This window comes from Podarcis bocagei (assembly GCF_964188305.1).
Source record: "Podarcis bocagei genome assembly, chromosome: Z".
NCBI lineage: Eukaryota > Metazoa > Chordata > Lepidosauria > Squamata > Lacertidae > Podarcis > Podarcis bocagei.
The window spans coordinates 27905953-27931173 of record NC_138140.1 but is presented as its reverse complement, the minus strand read 5'-3'; the positions used below and the strand labels follow the sequence as shown (position 1 = coordinate 27931173).

The 25221-nt window shown below is 41.7% G+C and overlaps 1 protein-coding gene across 6 annotated transcripts in view; it reads right to left on the bottom strand.

The window, feature by feature from the left end:
• The window catches only part of GAB3 (GRB2 associated binding protein 3), a 93038-nt gene that overhangs the window by 52463 nt on the left and 15354 nt on the right, over positions 1 to 25221 (bottom strand). For 2 of the 6 annotated variants that reach the window (XM_081180172.1, XM_081180174.1), the window contains exon 1: positions 9768 to 9994. The exons of 3 other annotated variants lie outside the window; for them this stretch is intronic. In XM_081180172.1, coding sequence (XP_081036298.1) covers positions 9768 to 9956 — 189 coding nt within the window. In that variant the 5' untranslated portion in view covers positions 9957 to 9994. Of the gene's footprint in view, positions 1 to 2009; positions 2200 to 9767; positions 9995 to 25221 lie in introns of those variants that run through there. One more of the 6 variants, XM_081180175.1, reaches the window with a different exon arrangement.

Here is a 25221-nt window from a genome sequence, read left to right as displayed (position 1 = left end):
TGGTCCTTTTTATGTTCTGAAACCCTCTCCCAGCTCAGTACTCTGGGCAACTGCCTGGGCCACCTACCCCTAACTTTGAAACCCCTTGAAATAATCCAATTCTAAAACCTAGTGTGAATTGCGCTTTTGCTGCACACGGAAGCTAGAACTCAAGGCATGTTGATGCAAGAGAAAGTTGATGGGAGGGGGCACAGGGAGAGGGAGGGCAGAGAGTCGCTTACCACATACTCTCCCTGTTGAGTTCTGTGTAACTGCCCATGTTGCTATTGCTGGCAAAGCAACTGCCTGCTGTTTTCTGACCTTTTGCTCTTCTAGAGATAGAAATGGGAATTGTCTGAGACGTGGAATAACTTCCTGCAATTGTGTTAGCAAGGGCTGGTCTGACTTGATAGATAGCTGTGTCTGTTAGGCCTGCTTTTGAGAGGAGAAACTACTTGTTGGGTGACTAATTGGAAAGAAACATTAGGTGGCCCGCAGGAGGGCAAAATGTATAAAAGAGAAGCCTGCTGATAAAAGTTGTGCAAGGAAGGGGTGGTCTCCACTACAGCCCACTTTTGTAATTCACCCAAGATATGGGAGGGGGAAAACCTTGGCTGTGTGTACACAGTCTGACACTGAAGTTCTGAATTTAGAGACTGTAAATCATTTTTCTTGGATTCTTTTTTGGCTGTTTCCTAGCAGACCTAAAAGAGATTGTTCTTTTAAAAACATAGGGTAAAAGAGAATACAAGAGAACAAATCATGAGAATGATTTCTTCCCAAGAGCACCATCACTGTCATTTTAAAAACAACTCTACTGGACAGTGGATACAGACACCACTTTAGTACATGATGGGTGTTTTGTAAATGCTATAGTTTGAGTGCCCACGCTACATTATCTGAGGAGATAGACCCTATGTGCTGGGGGGGGGGTCTGTGTGTGATCCAGACAAAAAGTTTAGGAGAGGGTGATTCTGAAAGAGAGAGAGTTTGGGGTTGATCCTTGCAGAGAGGGGGGGGATTGTTTTGGAGGTGATCCTGAGAAATATTTTGATTCTGAGAAAGAGGACAAGGCAGCAACTTTATGAAAGGCTGCTCCCGACGGCAGCCATTTTGTGGCCGTGCCCACATCACTTTTTCGGAATTCCAAATGTACCCACAGACCCCAGAAGGTTGGGAGCCCCTGTTACAGCCCCTGTATGGCTATGTGGTAGGGCATATTTTACCCCAACCATGCTAACGCCACAATTTCCAGTTCCTCTTGAGACATGGTAAAAGTCACTGTCCTATGCAGCTGAAGAATGCCCATGATAATATCTCTTCCAGTGACTGGAGATACATTGTGGTGAGTGTGAAAGTGGCCTCCTCATGGTAGATGGTCCTCTAAGTTGCATCACTATCTTCAATACTTCAGAAGAACAATCACATATATGCACACTAATTTTTGAAAGGAAGAATTTTAGTAAGAAACAAAATTACAAAAAGGTGAACACGAGGAATGATTTGCAGGACACAAAAAGAAGCAGAGATGCTTCCTTTACATCCTATTGCTTACATGTATTTATTTTTCACCACTTTTAAGTTTTTGCATATCCAATCTAGCTGAGAAGGCTATTTTCAAAAGAGTTTGTTATTATGACATATTAGAATTCTATGAATGAACCAAAAGGACTGTTATGTATTATCCTTTCTTACCTCTCCCCAAAGTCACTTTTACTTACGCACAGTCACACACTGTTGCTTGAGGTATTCCAAGTTTATCTGCCATAGGGCACTTCTGCACCCTTTCAGAACCCTCTATAAATGAAATGAAACCACGTTTTGCCATTGGTTTGCTGTGCAAAGCAGGGCCAGTAAAGGGTGTAGCCTGGGGAAGGTTCAGGGGTGCCCTGGGCCTCATGTTCCCCACAGCATTCTGTAAATGTCAGAACCACCAGCGGGGCTTCCCCACAGAGCTCAAGGCCCTGGGTGCTAAATAACGGGTGACTGTACATGATGATTGATCCCATGAAGGTTAAATAATGACTCACAACCCTGTGTAGTCTCAGCTCACAGCTCAAAAAGATTTTCCAGGAGGTTTTTAACCCTGAACTTGACATGTGTCAGAAACAGGCAGAAGTCCTCACAAGACGGAACACCACACCCAAACAGCCAACTCATGGTGATTTCACCACAACACCACCATATCAATGCAGCAGTCCCATTTTCAGTGCCACCCATAAAACAGAGGATTCCTTCACTGAATAATACAGGGTGCTACACTAGTGTTCTTTGTAACATCAGAGGTAAACAGCAACACCAACGCAACCGGCACAGCAGCCGCCCTCAGAGAGGAACAGACTTTATAAGCAAGTAATAGCAAATCAAGTGCTGGTTTTGTACGTATAACTAATTCAACAGAAAAAAGGAAGTAAACAAAGAGGTATTCTGAGTAAAGAGCACAACTCAAGAGAGTATTTGGATCATTAACCTTTAAAGCAGTTAGTGGCATTTAACAGAGCCTGCTAGCGCAGGTTTCAGTTCTTTAAAAAGAACATTACAAATTATGCAGCTAAATGCCCACCTACAACTCTAGATTGAAGCTGCTCCATTTCAACAAAAGAAATTCTCCTTCAGGATCAAGGTGACTTTTTTACTAAAGTGTTTGGGCAGGCTTTTTTTAATTATTATTTGAGCCGTACTACAAATTCCCAACATCCTGATTCAGATTAACTCATACTGATGACAACTCACAGTCACAGGCCATATATCTTAGGCCCATCTATGTTCAGTATGGTTTATATCTGTCTTCTCCAACCTGGGGTCCCCCAATTTTGTTAGAGTACAACTCCCAGCATCCTTGACAATTGGCTATACTGATGGAAACTGTAGTCCAAAATATTTGAAGGGCACCAGTTTGGCCTAGAGAAAGAAATCAAACAAATGGGCAGTAATGAAGGGGGTGTGGAGAAGTGGGTCCAGTCAGAGGCAAGCATCTTATTTTTTTTATTAATTGCCAACAATTAATTCTCTATCTTCTAGCTGGCCTCTTATTTAGTGATCTCTCAAGGATAGAATGATGTATCTTGTTATTCTGTGGATTTATTGTTTTAAAAAGTCATTTTTTGCCATTTTTGAAAACTGATACCAGGGGCCAAGGGCAATGCAGACCCCTCCGACTTTGCTTGAGTTTGGGGGTTGTTTGTGATTCATATGACCAAACCAATCACATGGTTGGCACATTCCTACTAAGTATGATTTTATTTGGCAACATTTGTGATTACTTGATATGTTTTGTACACCATGGAATATATTTTACGCTATTCATTCTTTTTAAACCCTTAAAAAATAATATGGTTATTTTATTATCTTGGTTTCTTCTCCTCTTGTCTGTTTGAGTATTTTAAGTTGGATATTTTGTTTGTAGCATTTGCAAACCCTTTTTTTTAGTTATGTTTTAGCAGTGTGCACTGCCCTGGTACTTTCAGATATGGTGGTAAAGTACTTTAAAGTATTTTAGTAAACAACTAAAATGAATAAATAAACACCAATATTTTATTCCCCCCCAAAAATTGTTTAGAAATTCTAATAATCAGGAACCATGAAGAAACAGCTTAGCAACCAAATATCATCATATTTCTCTTTAATTTTCTCTCTCTCTTGTTTCAGTTAACAGGCCTTTTTTCAGTCCCCTTTTGTGAACCAAGATTTGCAAATTACAATGCTGCTGCCCACAAGACCATACATTAACCCTGATCTTCATAATTTCTATTTGCGACCTTACCTGCTATTAATATTTTCTTTCTAACTGAAATGTACTTTGTGAGGGGTTTCATTGTATTATTCACCATTATATAAGAAACCAAGTTACTCCAAACAGTGGTGAACGATTCTGATTTAGTTGGCCTTTGATGACACTAATGTGATGATGACTAAGCTTCTCTGCAATTGCTATCTACCAGCAATCTATGGACAACACGACCTTTTGCAATTATGTGTCGCAAGTCTAGCTGCAACCAGCGAGAAACACACAGTGTCTTTTGGTCTCACACGTGTGCTATCCTCTTCAAAACAGAAAGCAATCATCGTTTTGGAGTTCGCACAATCATTTGTCCTATCAAAGACAATTCTCACAGCATTCTAATCTAGACCCTCTCTACCTGCAGACATTCCACAACAAAAGATGCATACAAGTCTCCTGGATTAAAACCTCAGATTTCTGAGCAACAATTTGCTTCTTAAAAGAAAAGCTTCAAAGCCTAATCCTCACAAAAAAATTTCCTCTGCCCAAGGCCAGCATGCCTTCCAAATAAGCAGCTGAGGCAGACTGAAATCTGCCATCCACTTTCAGACGGCGGCTTGCTGGGGGGGGGGGGTGTGTGTGTACTTATTTCACTGAACGATTGGCCAAAAAAAAGGATATTTGAGGTAAAGTCAAATTGTATGCATGTTAATCACAGGTCCACAGTGACCTCCTAGCTCCTTCATAAGCTGTTGCCATTTTGAAATTGGTCCAGAAGGCCACTTATAGTTGAGGGAAAGTCCGCAGAGCTGTTGTTTATCCACAGTCATTTTATTGCGGTTCAAATCTGAGCCCCATATGCATTATATACCTAAAGCAGCATTATACCACTTTAAATGGCCATGGTGTTAATCTAAGATTTAAGAGACCTGGGCTGTAGTTTGTTAAGGGTTTTGAAAGACCCCTATTCCCCTCACAGAGCTACAATTCCCACAGCTCTCTGGGAAGACAAGACTCACTGCTAAACCATTCTGGAAATTGTAGCTCTGTGAGGGGTGGTCTCTAAAACAACTCTAATCACCCTCAACAAACTATGGTTCCTAGAACTCTCTGGGCAAGTCACGACTGTTTCAAGTCATATAATTGTGCTTTAAATGTATAGTGCATATGGCCCCCTGGCTTTTCTGCAAAACCAGCCATACATTTAGCAATTGTAGACACATTCAAGCGTAAAATGACTTAAGAGGTAAAAATCTGGAGAAAGCAGGCTAGCATATTTTCAGAGCAGGTCAGAGGCTTATCTTCATACCTCCACCTCTGGTATAGATTCTGCTTTCTCCCACCCACCTCAGCTTACCTGATCCTCCTACTGGTGTCATGTGAGTCCTTGTCTTACCATACCTGTGCCTCTGTCTCCTCCAAGACACAGATCTCCCAGTACCTAACAAGGAGGTTAGGTAACTGACATCTAAAGATTAAAGATACACTCTGGAACCTTATCAATGCCATCTTTCCACTGCTATCACAGCCACCATGGTTATGACTCATGTCTAGAGTCGCCAGCTATTAACACTTTGCTCTATCTAGCTATTTCTGGAATTGAGGGGCCCAAATGAGAAAGGCAGCATATTTCTGCCAGTGTAACTATAGAAATCACATCAACAAACAACAGCAAGCTGGTCTTGAGGGTCAAGGAAATAACAAGCTTGAAATAGCTAGTTGTTTAAAAAAAGAAAAGAAAATACCCCTCATTGCATTAATGATACGAGGAAGAGAAAAATCCCACAATAATATCAGGTACAAGGAACATGGCTGTACTATGTAAAACATGCAATAAGTGTGGTCAGTATATCTGGTCAATAATCAAACCCCTCCCTGCCCCCCCAAGCCTCAGATTCCATAACCAGGAATATTTTTCCTTTCATCCTGCTCCTCTTGGACCAAATTGGAGTTAATAATATGCAAGAGGCACCAATGTTTGTAACCTGCTTTAAAAAACAAAAGAAGACTAATATGCTCTGCATGTGCTATTATTCTAACCCGAGGCTAAATCCTTGTATTAACAAGAAACATGGTGCTACTTCAGATATAAGCCCTTACTTATATAGTATTAATTGTTAGGATTATTCTATGTACTTAGGGATTATTTGAGTAAGTGGTTTATAACATTTCTTAATGAAACAATTAAAACAAAACACTGTGGTAAGCGGCAAAAATGTCCCATTTTCAAAATTTGTATTAATCACATCATTTTCAAATATGGAAAATGATGTGATTTCAATGTTCTATCTGTTGTGGAAATGCTGTAACAATTTTCATAGCCTAGACACTGAGCGAGACCTAAGCATTACTGAACATGTTTTACACGTATAGTCAATTATTTTGACTACAGATGGGAAATCTTTTGCCCTCCAGATCTTTCTGGAATACAAGTCCCATCGTCTTTGGCCAATGACCACGCTGGCCGGGGCTGATAGATATTGGGGTTTAACAACATCTGGCAGACCAAAGGTTCCTCACCCCATGTTTAGAGCCTTTCAGTATCATATGCGATATAGAAATAAAAAAAGAAATATTTATTTCTGCTTACTCACACAAGGACTTGCCAAGAGAACATTTATCCACACATTCATACATAGAAACAACATTCAGCTACTTTGAAAAACACCTCCTGTTGCTTTCTGTAAATTTGCTACCCGGCATAAATAAATAAAGTATAGAATAGAACAGAACAGAATGGTAAGAGTTAAAACAAACCCTCTCATTAATTACAGAGCATAAGTATCTGGAATAAAGCCCCAATAAACTGTTTCTTTTTTAAAGCAAAAAAAGATACATAGGTTTGTGGAGAGTTTTGGTATGTAATAGCTTTCTGCTAAGAAACTTGCTATTCTGAAGCTTACTGCAGAATATTTTAAAGTATATTTACCTAGGTTTTGTGGGTGTTCTTTTTAGTTTTTCACAGGGTTGTGTAATACAATATATATCAGTTCTCAGCTCCTCCCTAAATTTGCCACTGTTATATCTGATAGACTTTATTTGAGGGAGGCAGAAATTCAATAGGAAAAGCTTTCTTTCACACTTCCACATCTGAGAAAGACCTTTGCCTCTTGAATTTGTCTTACACACAAAGGATTGAAGGGAAAGAAATTGAAATTCTTTGAACTCTGTTCAAAGTGACTCCAGCTGAGATGTGATAGGCCCGTTGCCTTGGACCCTCCCAACAGCCCTTGCCTCAGGATGCAGGCACGTCAACAAGCACTTCTTGGAACCGTTAGTACAGACTTCCATGGAAGTGCTTTTGCTGTAACAATTGATAAAATGATGCTGAAAGGGGTGGGGGGTGTTGTTGCTTCCTCGGAACTCCTCCTTCAGAAGCCAATACTTCCAAATAATTTACTCTTAAAATTGCTGTCTCACTCAGCTCCCTCTGAACTTTTCTTCTTTCTCTACATCTGCATAGGCTGCATTACGTTGCTACAGAAACTCTTAAAAGAGTTCCCTTCTGGACACAATGATGACTGCAGAAAATGGAATATACATATATTCATATATATATGAATGACATCATAGCCTATTTGTTTAAACAAACCAAGCACAAAGCATTACTGGATTTTGTACTTATCAGAACTGAACACTGGAGAAGGGTGTCAACTCAAACATAGGTCGTAGGAAGATCTCTCCAGCCACAGCTGGGAAAGATTCCTGTCTCAAACTCTGGACAGCCACTGCCAGGAAGTGCTGACAATACTGGGCTAGATGGGCCAATGGTGTGACTTGGTATGGAGTAGTTTCTTAATGTTCCTAGAAATAAAGAACAAGCAGCAAAAGAGAGGGCAACCACACACTCTCAAAATGGATGTCTGAAGCTAATTATACTGTGGACATCACTTTGGCCGTGAACAGTTACTTCTGTTATTGAAGTTTCCATCCAAGAATCTTTGTTTCTGGATACTATCAAAGGGGGTGGAGGGAGAGAAACAATGGATGATATCCAACATTAGTCATGCTCAGAATATACCCAATGGGTCTGTTCTACCTATGACTCAGCTGGATATCACCCAATGCTCCAGTAATTATTTTGTTGGGTTTCTCTCTCTCTCTCTCTCTCTCTCTCTCTCTCTCTCTCTCTCACACACACACACACACACACACACAGCATCCTAAACAGGATATGAATTCAGATAAGAACAATGAAGTCCTCTTAAAAAAAATTATACACATACACACACGGCTTTCTTGTTCTACAATTTTATTTTTGCTTTTGTAAAGTGAATGGCAATAGAGCAGGTCTTTGTTTAAAAAAAATACACCAAACCCACAATAAGATACTTGTTGTGTGCAACTAACCACAACCATCAAAAGGAAATGGGCTGCAGTTTTCAACACCTGTGGTTGGAAAACAAAATGACCAGCTGGCAATAGGAGAAAAGGGTTTTAAAAGTGAACAGATTTGGGGAGACAACCTGTAGTTGTTTTAATGGTGCTTATAGATTTCTCTTAAAGCAGAGATTCCCCCGCAAAATTGAAAATTGCTGGGGGTCTTGACAGACCACTTAATGATTTTTGTGCCTGTTGTAGCAATTGTAACGTGCTGTGCTTGATGCTGCATGATTTTTAAATGTATTTTGTTATTTCTTTAATTTCTTATGGAATTCAAATTGCAATACAACACAAACAACACAGGAAATAAATGAATCAACACAAATACAGTTAAAATCAATATGAATACTTAATAATGGATGTGCCATTTCCTGTCTTCAGCCACAGATCCAAAGACACACCAAGGGCCATGAATGAAGCTTGTAGCCTAACTTGGATGGTTTTGAAGATTAACTTGGGGGAAAGACAGCAGACTCGGCTATACAGCTGCAAATAAAATGTTTTATGTGTGTCTTAAGTACAATATACAATGTGACACTAGATAGTGATGGTGAGTCTTATGGAAAATTCAAAGCATTTTTAAAAACATTTTTCAAAAAAGCATTTTCAAAGCAGTTTTAATATGTGGCTAGATTTCACCTGTTATAAGAAAGTGAAACAACTCATTTAGTTATATTTTTAGTAAATCTGAATGTAAGTATCTTAAATGACTCTAGCTCCTCCTGAGAGAAGATTAAGCAAAGGTTGAGATGCTTTTGGAGCCTCCCATAGTGTAAAGTAATTGCTGCCTACTATTATTTGGCCCTGGTCCAGGAACAGGGATCCATGCACATAAAAAAGGATTTGCACAATGATTTTTCCAAGCAGCCTGCAATTGAGGGAAGGCCCCTTGTATCTTGAATCACCGAGGGATGGGTCTCAGCTGTAGGGCACCTGCAATATGCACAGATCACTGATCAATAACAGCAGCTCTCTGACAGTGTTGATCATGTCAGGCTGAGGGAGGACTGGAGGAGGGAAGCTGAACTACTCACTTTCTGAGTGGATGATCAATATTGTCAGAGATGACAGAGCTGATCTGTACAGTGGCACGGAACAGAATGAGAGACTTTTATGACCCGGATATGGTAAAAATCTATTTTAAATATATTGATTGAGAGCATTCCCAGGGCTGATGTCAGGGCAGGCATTGTTGGGCAGCTGTTGAGGCCCCCATGGGGGAGCACTGCAACCCCCAGAGCCCCCTGGTCCTGCTCTTCTCCTTTGCACCATTACTACTAGCTTACCAGTCCTCTCTGAGCATTCAAGAGCTAATACAGATTGGACAAGTGAACAGACTGCAGTGACAGGAGGTGAGCCTATGCAGGGAAATGCCTAAGCGTCCCCCAAGCCTAAGGGACCCCCAAAACTGCATCAGCCCCTGAGATTCTCCCCCACCCCCACACTTTGTAACCAGCTTGCTCTTTAAATTGACAATCACAGCTGAACTGGGCAGAAACAAACTCTTGTTAGGGACATAGGAAGAGCCCTGTGGAATCAGGCCAAAGGCTCATTTGGTCCAGAATCTTGATTTCCACAAGGCTGACCCAAATGCCTCTGGGAATCCTGCAAGCAGGCCTGAGTACAACAGCAATTGTCCCCACTTCTGACTCCTCCCAGCAACTGATATTCAGAGACACATTACCTTAAACAGTGGAGGAAGAGCAAACTTATAGTGGATAGGAGCCGTCAAAAGTCTGATCCTCAATGGATTGTAATTGTCTTTTACAGCTGATGGCCATCCAGCGACAGCTAATTCCACACATCTAGCTATGTACTGCATAAAGAAATACTTGGTTTTGTCTGGACTGAACCTTTCAGTATTCAGCTTCATTAAAGGTCCAGAAGTGCTAGTGTTATGAGAAAAAGGGAGAGAGAAAATATCTCTAACCTCTTTCTCCACACGATGCACTACGTTCCTGCATTCCTCGTGATTCTACTTTGACAACGTTTTACAGTATAAAGCTTCACGCTGGAATAATCACTACCGCAGTCTTCTGCTTTGAATTTTACCACATAAAAGGTTTTCACTTTGATCATCATCCAGTTTTGGTGACAATATACGTCAGGGTATATTAAAAGACTGTGGTTGTGTGTGTGGCTGTGTTGTTTCTTTCAAAAATAGGAAGTTAAACAGGGAAAGCTACGTGTGAGTCATTAATTTCAAAGTCTGAGGCACTCACATCTTTCAAAATGGGGATTTGACCGTTTTTTGTCCCTCACTTTTTAGCCAGCTAATAGACTGACATGATAGACAACTCACAAACACAAAATACTTGGAAATGTTTCCACCCGTTCTATCTGATTTACTAGAAAATAAAAAGCCACAAGATAGTTTAGAGATTATTATTCACTTGACTGCTTTCAGAGTGTCTGGCCTTACTGATACTTTGATCCAAGTGCTTCCCGCCCCGGGGGGTGGGGGTTGCATGAGATTATATGTACATATATACACATATAAATTTATACAGCGGAAGGTAAAGTATTTAACCCTTACATAGGCCACATATGCACTATACACATAAATAACTACTTAAACTACGGTTTAAGAGCCAGGTCAGCCCCAAAGAATGCTGGGAACTGTAAAAAGTGCTGCGAGTTATTAGAAGACCCCTATTCCTCTCACAGAACTGCAATGCCTGGTTCTCTGGGAAGAAGAATTGATTGTTAACCATTTGGGTGACTGTGGCTCTGTGTATTGGGGAGGGGGTCTCCTAACAACTCTGAGCACCCTTAACTAACTACACCCTTCTTTAGAGAAAGCCATGACTCTTTAAAGTGGCATAATGCTTTAAATGTATAGTGTGGATGTATGCCAGGGAATTTTTTTTTCTCTCCAAATATGCTTTGTTAGACCTTCTTTCCTTCACTTACAACAAGGAGGAGAGATGGGAAGCAGTGCCCAGTCCATAACTCATCCTACCCTGAAAATGTTACCATAAAAGCAGGGAAATGACCTTTTAACTTCAAGGTTCTCCACAGCTACTCAACAAATACAAGCAGTAGTTCTCCAGGGTTTCAGACAAGAGATTTTACTAGCACACACCCACATACCCACACACCCACGGTAGATGGAGCGGATTGAACCTGGGGACCTTCTGCTTGCAAAGAGGGTGCCCTGCCTCTGAGCTACAGTCTTTTTCCTTCTCAAATCCTGGGGAACTAATGCAGAGAACAAATCCAACAGAGAAATATTCGGGCAACCTGTACGTATTAACAGCATGACTTCTTTTCTGCCGCCATCTAAACAAAGAAACCATATTGATTTATTTCCCAGTAATATCCATGCCTTAGTAGCCAAAACAAAGAAATGAACTAGTACATATCAAAAGTGGGTGTATAATGCACATGTCAATATACCTGCATTATACATGAAGTGCTTTCTATTTTCAAAATAATTTTACTTTCAGATAAGAGATTTAAATCCTTGTAACAATAACAATAAGCATACTGCAGGACCAAAGGATAGCTCCAGCAATATTATTCAGCATTTGTTTATTATCCATGAATGAAATAGTAACTTTATAAGAAAGCATCTTTAAAACTACAGTTGCTAAATATGCTGCTCCTAAAATCTAGAGTTTCATGATCAGACCTGAGGAAAAAAGAGGACAGGAATGTCTTAATTTCATCCAAGATTTTTCTAGTTCAGTCTTCAGGTTTCTATATTCTGTATGTCAGGCATGAGGAACATCCTAAAACCCAAGGGCAAGATTTGGACATGGTCAACCTTCCAGAGGAAAGTAGTCGGGGCCAATAAAACCCCCAAATACTGCATAAGTAGGGGGGAAACGGGGGAAACCTGGAGTGGGAAAAACAGTTCAACAATGATTCAGCATTCTGGCTGACTGTTGCAGGACAAAAACAATGAGAGGAATACTGGAATGGTAACTTGTAATAGGGCACAGATGGCTAGCATCCTAAACAACAGCACTCCAATTGTCATGACAAAGGTCCAAATGCCCAAACGAGAATTTAAAGTTTTAATCCAAGCATCTACACTTAAACTTGAGACTATGTTTTGAGGGAAGGATAAACAGCATGAATAGAAACCAAAACTACTTACTTTGGAGACTTCTGTTTTGATCTTTGAACAAGCATCTCTAAAAAAATAAATGTGTAATGTGCTTTACAATCCTCACCTCACCTTTCCTCCCTAAGTAGGTACCTCTTGCAAATGCCGTTTTGATTGGCACCATTCTATAGAAAGGCATCAAGGGTATGGGTTGAGGTAAGATCTGAACTCACAGCCGAAAACCCAGTTTACATGCATAGCTACTGCATAAGGGAAACAGATGGGAATAAACAGCCCTATCACAATGTGGGGTTCAGAAAGTCTCTGTGAGTTAGATAGGGTGGCCATGGACCCTGCTTTACAGAGGACAGTTCTCTATGTGAAGAGGTCCTCTTGTGTGAAGACCTGTGTAGTCTAAAGTTAAAAGAACTGTAACAAGGGAGAGGAGGCTTGAAACTAGCAATGCACAGTATCTGGATAGCACATGGAGTAGGCAAACAGATCTCCTTGTCATAATCTTTCCTACTCTGGTATTGTATTTCAGTTCAAACTGCAGTAACTATTTCTAAATTTGCATATGTACATACAAATTTTATGCAAAATTGTACTCTTTGTTCTAGATGGTGGGGGCACATTTTCTCATATTTTGGAAATACACAATTGGCCATCCTGGAACTGGATCCAGACTAAACCGGTTTCAGGTGGTTCCCACTGAAATCATTGAAACAAGCTCTTCATGACTTAAGTCATGAAATCAATGGGACTTAAATCATGACTAACTTGTCCCATGGTACCCAAATTCAACTAACTTAGATCAACCCCAGTATTTAGTCATTATTCCCATTTGTGTGACAAGAGTTTCCAGAAAACCCAGCAAGGATGCTGAAAGGTGCCATCAAACTGTATGCACGGTTGCTTGTTGTTTTAATTCACCTATTGCTCTATCCTCAAGTTTTGATTCCTGAAAAGGAAAAGGGGGGAAAGAATGGAACCAGAGCATTGCGATGACACAACAGTTCTCCTCTGAAAAGTTAAGCAACTGGGCTTGAATAACTCCATCATTAACCGGCAGGTCAGTGAACATACTTTGGAAGAAATTCCCTAAATTTCATCTCTGGTATTTGCTGACTAATTAGTGGAGGGCTCAATCATATGTTCTCAGAAGCTGAAAGTACAATGCCTCAATCAGCATTCTTACCCTCTGGACCAAAAAAACAAAACAAAACCCAACAACAACCCCTTTCCCGTTCAAGATACACCAGTTCACTTGCTGCTTTTCTAAGCAGCATTTTTAGTTTAAAATAATCATGTATTATTTTCCACTATTATACTAATGCAGCTGAAGCTGCATCACCCATGCACAACAGGAAGGTATCAGTAGGCCTGAGGAAACCCTGGATTTGTACAAATCCCCTCCAAGTAGAACTGACAGTATCTTCTCAGCTTTCAGGGTCAATGGATAGTTTGGGGCAGGATTTGACACCCCACATCCAAAAATACCCATTTTAGGAAAAACCTCACTGAGATCTTATGATGAAGGGCAGTAAGTAAGTAAAGAAATAGTTACAATGCTTGTGTTTCTGTTCCCAGTTTCTGACGTTCTTTTTACACTGCATTACCTGATTGCTTTACTGTCATGTTACACTAAATTGTGTACATGCCAGTGGCTGTGGTGTGTTACAACAGCAGACATAATTGGACATGCACCATACCCTCCCACCCTCTATGAGAATGTGTGTGTCTATTCCCCCATGATTCACCAATGAAAACTGCAGGGGGAAAAGTATATGCAAGGACACTGCCCCAAATTTTGCCCCACAATATTCCGGGATAATAGGCTTGCAAACAGATTTATTTTCTAGAAACAATTAACACAGAAATCAGTATTAAGTTTCCTTTAGATTCTGCAAGTTTTTTTCATAAGCGGTTTTTTATGTCATGTGAAAGGTCACATAAAATAAAATAAAAATATCAGGAGAGTAAACGTCAGGAAAGCAGAAGGGAGTGCTTTCTGAATGCAGTCCTGGCCTAGGTACGTTCAGAAGCTGATACACAGCCATGCAACTCAGGATGCTGTCTTGGTGCAGTCCTACTAACTTTGGTGCTCTAAGATGAGTAAACAAAAAGCAGGATGTCATTAGTTCATATTCCTTATATCTGGCAAAGACCTTATCTGGTTGTCTCATTCATCTTGGAGATTTAGGATGCAACTGAATGCAAAAAAGGGGGGGTTCATAACCAGAAGCAAAGAAAACCACAACTCCCTGCTGGTTCACTTTTATCTATTTACAGCTCGGAATTCATAATAAATGAATTTCAAAGAAGTTGGATGTGGAAGTGGCCAATTATTTGGAGGGAGGTGTTGTGCAGAACGTGTGGTGTGATAACCTAGTTCTCTCAAAGAAGAAAGAGAAATAGCAGCTGTTCCCTTAAGTGCCTTTGTAAGTCAAGGGTAAAATTAATCCCCTTCAAAGCAAGACAAATTTGTCCTGGATCCTCTTTCAGTTCAAAATGGTGAAGAGTGTGTGCTGGTTTTGCTAAACTCAAATAAAAACTGTTCTGAGTCATGCCATTTAAAGGAAATACAAAATATTTATACATCGCTTGGTTGTTCCAATGTAAAGCGGTTTATAAATTCTTAAATAGATAAATAAAAGCTATCCTTTACAACCTTGCTGCAGGGTTTAAACCATTAATTTCCATGGAAACAATGCACAGTCCACTAAACCAGGGAAGTGGAACCTGTGGCCCTTCAGGTGTTGTTGGACTCTTGGCCATTGCTCAAGGACAATGGGAGTTGCTGACCAACATCTAGAGGGCCACATGTTCTCCATCTCCATGCCTCACTATAGCTTTAAACTGATTTAATCATCATCACCTGTCTTCTAGAGATCCTTGGGAATAGTCACCTCCACCACCACCTGGATGAGAGGCAGCTCTTAAGTCCTAGAAGGAACTATCAAAGGACCCTGGAGATGTCCCAAGCTCTTAGGAGCTTTTCTGATGATGAAGTAGGGTTATTTATCAGATTTGTCAGCAGATTTTGTGACTGTGGGAAAAAGAGATTGCAACCCCATGAACTGTCGATTAGCATTTACCATTGCTGTCATCCTGGTAACAGATCTTCAGAATTGTAAACTCCTCCATCTGTAAACTCTAGAATTTGCAACAGTTTCTTTCAAATGCCCAAACAGCTGCCTTATGAGCAGCGTAGAGTCCACAGTTTACACTAATTGTGATTCTAGACTGGGTTTGTTTATAACCTCATCTAATCCAGAGGAGTTTATGTAAGACATGAGCAATGAAATATGGGTCATTCACACAATTTATATTGTTTGCCACATATAGAGTTTACTTTAGGAATCACAAGATATGAAAGGCAATTTCCTTACAGCAGAGATTCTCAAGGCGCTTTTTATAAGCAAAGGACTGTACAGTTTTCCTCATTAACAATCTTGTGTGGTCAGTTATTTCCACCCTATTTCTACAGATGGGAAGCTGGAGTTTCAGCATGTCAGGATTTGAACCCAGTTTCATCAGAACAACTAAACAACAGAGCATTTCCAGGGCTTCCTAAGAGGGGATGAGGCTAGAGGCGATTCCTCACTCCACACCTAATCCTAACCTTAGCTGTGTAATCATATAACAAGTGCTAGTCTGCTTTTTACAAATCACTTTACAAGATCTGAAGTTCCCAAGCAGAAGGTGCCTAATAGTAGGTGGACCGCAACAACTATTTAAAGTGGCATTACACTCTTCCATCAGTTTCATTTTGGCAGCCCATCAACTGTCTTCCTTTTAATATTTGATAGCATTATTAGACTGATTATTAATACGCCAACATGCACTCTCTTTGTTTCAGCTTCTATGTATAGTGGCTGTAGCAACTATAGTTCTTCCTAAGGTGTCAGATATACAAAGCCAGTAGCCACCCCCCCCCCCCGAACAGGGACCACTAATCTGGTATTCCTGAAAGCAGAAAACATATTGTGAAAGATTAAACAGGGGCTTCAGGTCTGTTGCAGCACCACCCAAATTAATTGTCCAAGGGAAATGACTTTGCTGAACATTTTTGCACTCAAGATGCCAAGAACAGCAATGTTCTTTACACAAATATTTTTCCCATTAAAAAAAGAAAGAAATGTCATCTCAGATGAATAAACACTACAGAACCGTCTTGAGATGTAAAATAACTAAAGGTAGCATCTGGGTCATTCAACCCAACTAACTCTCCAACTAGACTGAGCCAGCACGTAGCCAAAAGGAGAGCCTAATCCACAGTTCCTCTCATCCGAAGGGCTGAACGAGACATTATGTTGGAAAATGCATGGTTCCAACCCTGCAGATACAGAGATGATGGGGAATGTGCAGGTGCAGGTATGTTTTCCCTTCTTGGTGCTAATTTCCCCCTGTAAAGTGACCCAACACCCATTTTCCCTCAAGAGGCTCATTTTCAATTATGTGTATTTGTTTAAAAACTCCTGATTTTATTTTATATTTATACATATATATATATATTGTATCACTGCTTGTTTTTAAAGTTTGATCTCATCAGTATTTTCCTGCATGTAAATATGCGCAAAGTGCGAAGAGTTTTTTCTGGGTAAACAATATTTAAAATAATTTTGATTTAAACCAGTTTCTTTTGGTTTTAACTGCCTGGGTTTCATTTGAAGGGAAGAAATCGTGGAAAGGAGAAGTGTTAAGCACATTTACACACACTCCTTCTGCCCCAGCACTAGCATCACAAAGAAAGTGTGGTTCTCCCATAACATCTAAGCTTCAGCATTAGGATGAAGGATATTTCACCAACCCTGTAAAACTTGATCCAGCCACCCCTTATCTCTGCTGCCCGCCACTGCTGCTCAGCTGATGGTCCTTTGTTGTTGTTCCTCATTCAAAAGGAGGCTTGTATGCACACTTAGCCCCTGTGCAAACAGTAATGCAGCCTTGTGAATAAGTACATAAGAGTTACTAGGCTGGAAATAAATATTACTAGCAGAGGAAGGAGAGCACCATCCTTCTTCCAGCCGCCCAACGTATTACTATGCTGGATCTCAAGGAGGAGGGGGCTTCCCTCTGTCAGCCAGTAGAGGCTGATCTGTTAGGGTACTTGGGGCAGGGCACTGCCCCACCAACCGCAGTCTGCCCTGAGCCTTCCAACCTGGCCTGCCTTCTTACTTACAACCAGTCCAGGCAGGTAACATTGCTTATCAGTTTCCTCCTCGGTCTCAGTGGTGCCCCTTGCATAACTCAGCAGAGAAGAGAATGGAGACAAACCAGAATTAGTTTGCTCTGCATCTCACTAGAACCAGAACCACCTACTGTTTGGGCTCTCTGCGGGTCCCAAAAGGCTTCATCAACCCTATTAATTTCTAAGATGGGTGTAGAGGAGGGGCAGAGCCCCCCCATCCCTCTTTCACCAGACCATCCACTCTCCTGCATGGAATTCCTTATTGCCAATGCCTACCAAGTGAGAGCTTAAATACGGGGAGCTGCGGTAATACTTTTAACTACCGGTAAGCAAGAAAACTGATAAGGGAATCAATAAAACTGACAAAGCTTTTCCCAAACAGCTTATCAGTTTCATTGGAGAACAGAGGCAGACTAGTGAGGGAAACGGTAGCGTAGAGACAGTCAACCTGGTGCCTGAATGTTGCTGTACTATAGCTCCCACTGGCTAGGGCTGAGGGGAGTTTCAAGCTGTTAATGGAAAGCATCTGCTTTCCATACAGAAGGTCCCAGGTTCAATCACTGGCATTTCCAGGCCGGGCTAGGAGAGACTCTGACTGAAATCCAATCAGTGTAGACAATGCTGAGTGAGATGGACCAATGGCCGGCCCACACGTGAGGCAGCTTCTATAGTCCCTTTGTATGTTCCTAATTAGGAGGAGAAAACGTCTTCTCCTATACTAGCTGAAAGGGGAGACATGACATTTAAAGCAAATGAAGAGTTAAGTTGTGAATGTGGCGATACACATGAACTGAGACAGCAGAAGATTCCTCAAGGTGATTTCAGGCCTGATTTCCCTAAATGCTCATGGTGCTCCAGCCTCCTCATGAAGAGCACAAGCCGGTGCAGGTTTTGAGGGTGTTTTCCTGACCTCCTTGTTTACTTTTAGGACTAGATGTTCTCTAGCGGCCAGTTAGAAATGAGAACCGATTAGCACATTACAGAAGCACAGAAAGCAGAAGAGGATCAAGTGACCTGAACTTCTGCTTTTGCAACTGCTGCTGTAACCTATACAGCGGACTCCAGTGGATTCAAATATGCATGTTGGCACATAGAACAGTCCTCCTATACTACTCTCAGTACCACCTCAGAATCATGTGGGGACAGCTTGTCAAAAAGTTCCCGGATTTCATTTCCCCCCCATGCATACAAAAGTGTGACCTGATAGTTTTCTATGAGCATGGGAATTTTAACATGTTTGGTTATAATCAGGGAGATTTTAATGGGAGTGATTTCAAACTGGCAACCTCCCATTTGCATTCTGGGATGAGAGAGTTGCATGGACGACAGCAGCACTTCAGATCACAGGTCTTCCTGTACGGAGAAGCAGATTCATTCAACCATCTTTTACAAAGAAAAGTCTGCCCTGCCACCAATTCATTATTGTTGTCTCCCAGTGAATGCTGTTATATCTGAAGGTGTGACAGGAGCCTGTCATCAAGACAGTACAGAGAGATGCCAGCTACTCTGTTGTATGTTTACAAGCACAAGCCCCCAGAATTAGAGAAACTCCCTGAGAGATACACAATGGACAAGTAAGAATATGTTGCTTTTGTGGAGAACAAACAAGCAACATTGACTGTTTAAAAGTTTCATTTATTTTCTTTCACTGGGGAATCACTGCTCAATGAAACTGACAAGGTAGTAGACAAATCTTGTCCAGTTTCATAAGTGCCATGCCAATTTGTTTTATAACTGAAGTATTGTTGTGTCGCCGTGTGCTTAATGTGTATACATGCCTTTTTGAAGGGGTGGGGGAAGTCTTGTAACTGTAAGACTGGAAAGTCCTGAATGGAGTAGATAAGACTTCACTCACCCCAGAACTGAAAAACTAGTATGGGCCAATTCCTTCAATCAAGCAAAAGATAAATTCATGTCTGGAACATCCTTTTAAGCATAAACAATTTTGCATGACTTAAAAAGTATTTTACAAGTTTTCACAAACTCTCAAAAGAGCTCCATGAATGAAGTGAAAAGATCACAACTTTCACAATAAAACCTCTTCGTAGACTTCCATTTTGTACTTGGGAATTGCTATAAAACTGTATGATTTATGAATGGCATATATTGCTGGGAGGGGGAAATATTTTCGGGTCAGGGCCTAATACTTACCCTTCATATAGCCGCGATTTGGTACATGTGTGTCCAGTTAATAAATTATGCTACTCTTGTGTACCAAGTACCAAAGAAATGCGTCCTACACATAAATAATATGTATGTTTACTGCCCTGGGAGGAACGGCGGGTTACAAATCCATTGAAAGAAATAAACAACAACATACATGTAAAGAATCTGATAGTATTATTGCAGCAAGGAATTGATCCTTAGATATCCCATATATGAACCAGTAATACCCCACACTGAAATCAAAATTCATAGATTTCTCTCAGGTGTTTTCTATTTTTCTAATAGCTAGAGTTCAGCTCGCTTAAGTTCAGTTCCAAGAAAAGCAGGGGAAAGAACTGTTTCATCATCAACGTAAATAACATTAACAGGCTTATTTATATACTGTATTTTTCCGTCTATAAGACGCTCCCATGTATAAGACGCTCCCTATCTGGGGGGATTCAGATTTAAGAAAATGGGGGGAGATGTATCAGTGTATAAGACGCCCCCTAATTTTGACATCATTTTTTAGGAAAAAACCTAGTCTTATACACGGAAAAATACAGTAGTCTTACCTCTTAACAGGGATGTGCGCTCCTGTTCATGCCACCATGCCTTCCTCCGGGTCTCTATACAGCTGTAGAGAAGCAGTGTGAAACTTGAAGCCCTCCAGATGTTGTTGGACTACAACAACCATCAGCCCTGCCAGGCTGAAGGGAATTGGAGTCAAACAACATCTAGAAGGGCACAGGTCCACACTCCTGTTGGTAGCGGCTCAATTCATTCTCCCCCGCATACACCTCTCTAATTTCCTAGTTTTGGGGTTTTTTTCAACCAGCGCTCAACATCTCATAGCTCCTGAAAACTATGTACTGTATATACTCATGTATAAGCCGACTTTTTCAGCACATTTTAAATGCTGAAACCCCCCCCCCAGCTTATGCTCGAGTGAGGGTCCCACCCGAGCGCATTTCCAGCGGCAGAGGCTGTTGCCGGCGGCCGAGGAGGAACGAGCATCCCGAAAGCAGCCTTTTCGGGCTGTTCCTTCCTCCGCCGCCGCCTTTGTCGCTGTCAAAAGAGCAGGAACAAGCAGCCTGAAAACAGCCCTTTTGGGCTGCTCCTTCCTCCTCCACCACCTCTGCCACTGTCAGCGGGGAACGAGCAGCCCGAAGCAGCCCTTTCTGCTGGGGGGAGAGAGAACCCCTCTCTGCCGTGTGCGCACACGCGCACGCACACACGTACTCTGGCCCACCAGGAGGTTTGTGGTGTGGTGAACTGGCTTATACTCGTGTCAATAAGTTTTCCCAGTTTTTTGTGGTAAAATTAGGTGCCTTGGCTTATATTTGGGTTGGCTTATACACAAGTATATACGGTACATATTACTTGTTTGGAGGCTTTGTTTGGCCTCCTTTTAATTATTTTCTTTTGTATTGTATTCATGCATACCTTGAGATTCACTGACATACTGTTTGTCAACAGCCCCGTTTTGGCTCTAATCCTGTCTGCACAGAAACACTGAGCAAGTTCACTATTAGGAGGAGTGACATTACTTTACCTAAGTGTTCAAAGCCCTTCACATTCATTATCAGCAAAACCCGCAATACCATTAACATATTAATAGCACAGAAGTGAACCAGCCTGTACTGAGCTCAACTGTCTTACTAGTAATTTTGCATCCAAAAGATATGTGTGAATCATCATTTCAGTCATCACCACAACTCACATCAGCACTGGGACACTCCAGCTACACTGGCCTGCTGGACTAGGATCTGTTTTATCAAGAGTTACACGTGAGCAATCCTATGTGTGCATTCTTCATTTTCCAAGCTAGCTGTCTTTGTGCAAAGATTCTTAGAAACGAATTGCTACAACCATCAGCCTGTTTGGATGTGCAGCGACTGAAAATAAGAACCTAAGTAAAGGCCTGATGGATCAGACCAATGGCCTTTCTAGCTCAGCATCCTGATCTCACAGTGGCCAAACAGATATCCGTGGGAAACGCACAAGCAGGACCTGGGCACAAGATCACTCTCCCCTCCTCTGGTTTGCAGCAACTAGTATTCAGAAACACTGGTGTTTCCTGTCTTGGAGGCAGTGCATAGCCATCATGGCTGGTAGTTGTTGACAACCTTAACCTCAGTGAAATAATAAATGTTCTAGCACCAAAATTCTTGTTTGCATAGATGTTGTATCCAGCTTAGTCTGAGAAGGCCCACTTGAAATTAACGGGCATGACAAACCTAGCCCCATTAATTTCAGTGGGTCTACTCCAAGTTGTACTTAGCTGGATATAACCGTGGATGTGAACCTAAATTCTGCTTCTGTTTGTAACTTGCAGACTAGAAGTACTGTCCGAGGCAGTGACTTCACTTTCGCTACAGAGTAATAATTTAGTAATCCTCTTATCTCAGAAACATTTCTGCTTTCACGGAAGCCACTGAGAATGTCCTCCAATGACTGTTGCTAGAAGGTAGCCACAAGTGCATATACATCAGCACATAAACCATATGCCCCTTTTTACATTCTAAAGTGAGCTGGGAGAAATGCTGCTCGAGTCAAATGTATTCCACAAGTATAAGCTCAAAGTCATAGGAATGAGATGAAATATATGCAGGAATAGGTATCAAAATAGCCAACCAATCACTTATTGAGGATACGCATGGTGTAGTGGTTTGTGTGGTGGACTAGGACCTGAGAGGCCAAATCCCTACTTGGCTATGAAGCTCACTGGGTGACCTTTGACCAGTCACCCCTCTCCACCTAACCTACCTCACAGGGCTGTTGCAGGGATTAAACGAGGAGGGGGAGAACCATGTGTGCCACCTTGAGGTCCTTGGTGAAAAATGTGAGATACAAATGCAATGAAAAATGCGTAAGAAATAAATACACAATTCCTAGACTAGCTTCTGTTTGCCCTAGAGAAATCTAACTAAAGACCATTGGAAAATAATACCACCAAAGAGCCTTGAATTTAGGTAGCTTGCCTGGTCACCATAAATGACAAGGAATTTCATACAGGTGAACAAGCAGGATGTCAGAAGAGGGATTGCACCATCCTTCCCCTACCATCCTGTGGCTCGTGTTGGCTGTAGAGTAAGAGGCTCCCCCACTTCCATGACCGAAAAAGAAATGCAGAACACTGGCAGATGAAGGATGGATTGTTCTGCCACTCCTCCACTAGCCTGCATGATACAAGGTTTTTTTAAAAACTAAGAAGTGGTCTGCTATGTTGAATGCTAGAATGTCGAGGTTTTGAGTAAGAAAGGGTTACAGCGATATAAGATTAGACTAAAGGAAAGATTAAGAGGACAGAGGACTGACAGAAATATTTAGAGTTGCTAAAAACTTTTGGACATTGGGATGCAGAAAGGGGAGGTATGGGGAAGTCTGAGAAACATGGTTCATGAAAAGAAGGTTATGAAACTATACATGTGTGTATGTCTTTTTATATGTTTGTATTGTTTTAAAAAAATTGTAAAATCAATAAAAAATTTATATAAAAAAAAGAAGTGGTCTGCTAAGAGCTTAGTACTGTCTTTCCACGCTGGCTGAGGAGGAATCAGATTCCCCTCTTTAAAGACTAGCCTCTTAACCAGTAGGGGCTGGTGCCCATAAGGAATGGTAGGGGAGAAGGCAGAGAGGTCAATAGTAGGTGATGCCAGAACCAATAACAGGCAGAGTCAATTGTGTTGGTGCTGAGCTTTAAAGCCTCAGGCCTGAGGTCTCCACCCGCATCGTTCTGCCCAGACACTGAGGTCCAGCTCTGAGGGCCTCCTGGCAGTTCTCTCACTGCGAGAAGTGAGAATGCCTTTTGAGCACCTGAAATGTTCCCAAAGTGCAGCCAAACTTTCAAAGCTTAGATCCACCTGCAAAAACAGTGATTTATAAAGTGTTTGTCTGAAGAGAAGGCAAGATCCCCTTCGCCACTGCCCTAAGCTTGTAAGATAATTGCAACCCACCGACCTCAACAAATCCTTAGAAATTCCCTTCCCTTTTTTGGAGGCATCTTCACTTTCCCTCCCCCCCCCCCACACCTAAAAAAAAAAAAAAGGTTGTGGGGAAATGGCATGCAATATTTTGGCAGAGCACTACAGTATTCAGGTGAACTATCCCCCTGAACCACACAAAAGGGACAGATTAATTATGAGTTCCCCAATGTAGTATAAACACTGACAACTGGGAAACACTGGCCTGTGAGCACTCCAGTTGGATAACAGCCTTTATCAAAGGTGTCATGGGCTTTGAAGACACTCAAACTCAGGACGCAAGGTAGAAACGTGCTAAAAGGAAGGCACGTGTGGCAAATCCATACCGTGATCAACTACCGCCCAGAATCCTGCTTGGCAGGGGGTTGGACTCGATGGCCCTTGTGGTCTCTTCCAACTCTATAATTCTATGATTCTATTCTATCCAATGTCCCCACTGTGGAAGGACGTGTGGATCCAGAATTGTCCTCCACAGTCACTTACGGACTCATTGTTAAAACCGTGTTTATGGAAGGCAATCTTACTCGGCTACGAGTGAGCGCCAAACAAGAAGCAGCTCTGCAGATGTTTCAGGCAACTCCCAACAGCTTGATGAATCAGTTAAACATGCTCCTACAGTCTGTTTAGGGACACATGAATTGAATATACAAAGGGTAAGATTGTGTGATAAGGCAACAAACCTGCTGTGCTTTTGATGCAGCTTGTGTGGTGTGGTGCAGAAGATAGATCTGGATGTACAGGCAGTAAGGCCCATATTCATACCATACATTTTAAGTACATTTAAAAACGCATTTCAAGCACATGGCTTCCTTCAAAGAACCGCGAAAACTATGGTTCCTTAAGGGTGCTGGCAACTGTTGCTCTGTGAAGAGTAAACTGCAGTTCCTTAGGATTCCCTGAGGGAAATCCTAAGGGTGCTTTAAATGTATGGTGTACAGTAGCTGCAACCAGTGGAACCTAACTGCAAACTTACATAGGCGTGCAAGTGACCCAGACTGTTCCGCTCTCAAGAGCTACTAACAGCAGCAGCTAGGAAATTTATATGTATTATAGGTATGCTTATCTCCATCTATATAGATCTGTATGCTGCTGTATAAGAGCTGTCTGTGCTTTTCATATCCCAAAACAGGCCCACAGATGTCAATGTCAGCAATGAAATAAAATCCAAAGATACTACAAATTTGCTATTTATATGCAGCACCCTGGAGACTGGCTGCAATGGTTATTTAAAGTTATGGGAGGGGGGGAAGGGAATTTAGCAAAGAAAAAGAATAGAGCCCAGTGGATGTGGGGGGGGGGGGGAAGGATGCTTAGAAAGAAAGAAACCTTTTAATAGTCCGCCCATGCAATGATTTTTGCTTTCATTTTCCAGGTTTGGGCAGAGGGAGGGGAGAGCTGGTGCCTTTCAAGGGCGAGGAGGACCAGCAGTTTAGGAAAACGTAAGGAAATAGAGAAGAAGTGATGCCAGCCTGCCATAACTGCATTAAGAGGTGGCATCTCTCCCTCCTCGGGAGGCATGGGGCGCTTAAGTGCATTCATTCCCGATCAGTCAACAAACCGGACAGCAACAAAGGGGACGCACAGGATCAGGAAATGTGTTTTGCTGGTTGCATTCCGGAGTCACTGTGCCTCCAGTCCCAAGTCTGCTAAGTACTCTCGCCGGGCACTTGCAGGGCACTGTATAAACTAAGGAAAAGAAGCCGCGCGGGTGTGAGGGATCTCTCCGCCCAGCAGATTTATAGCGTCAATGAAGACAGAC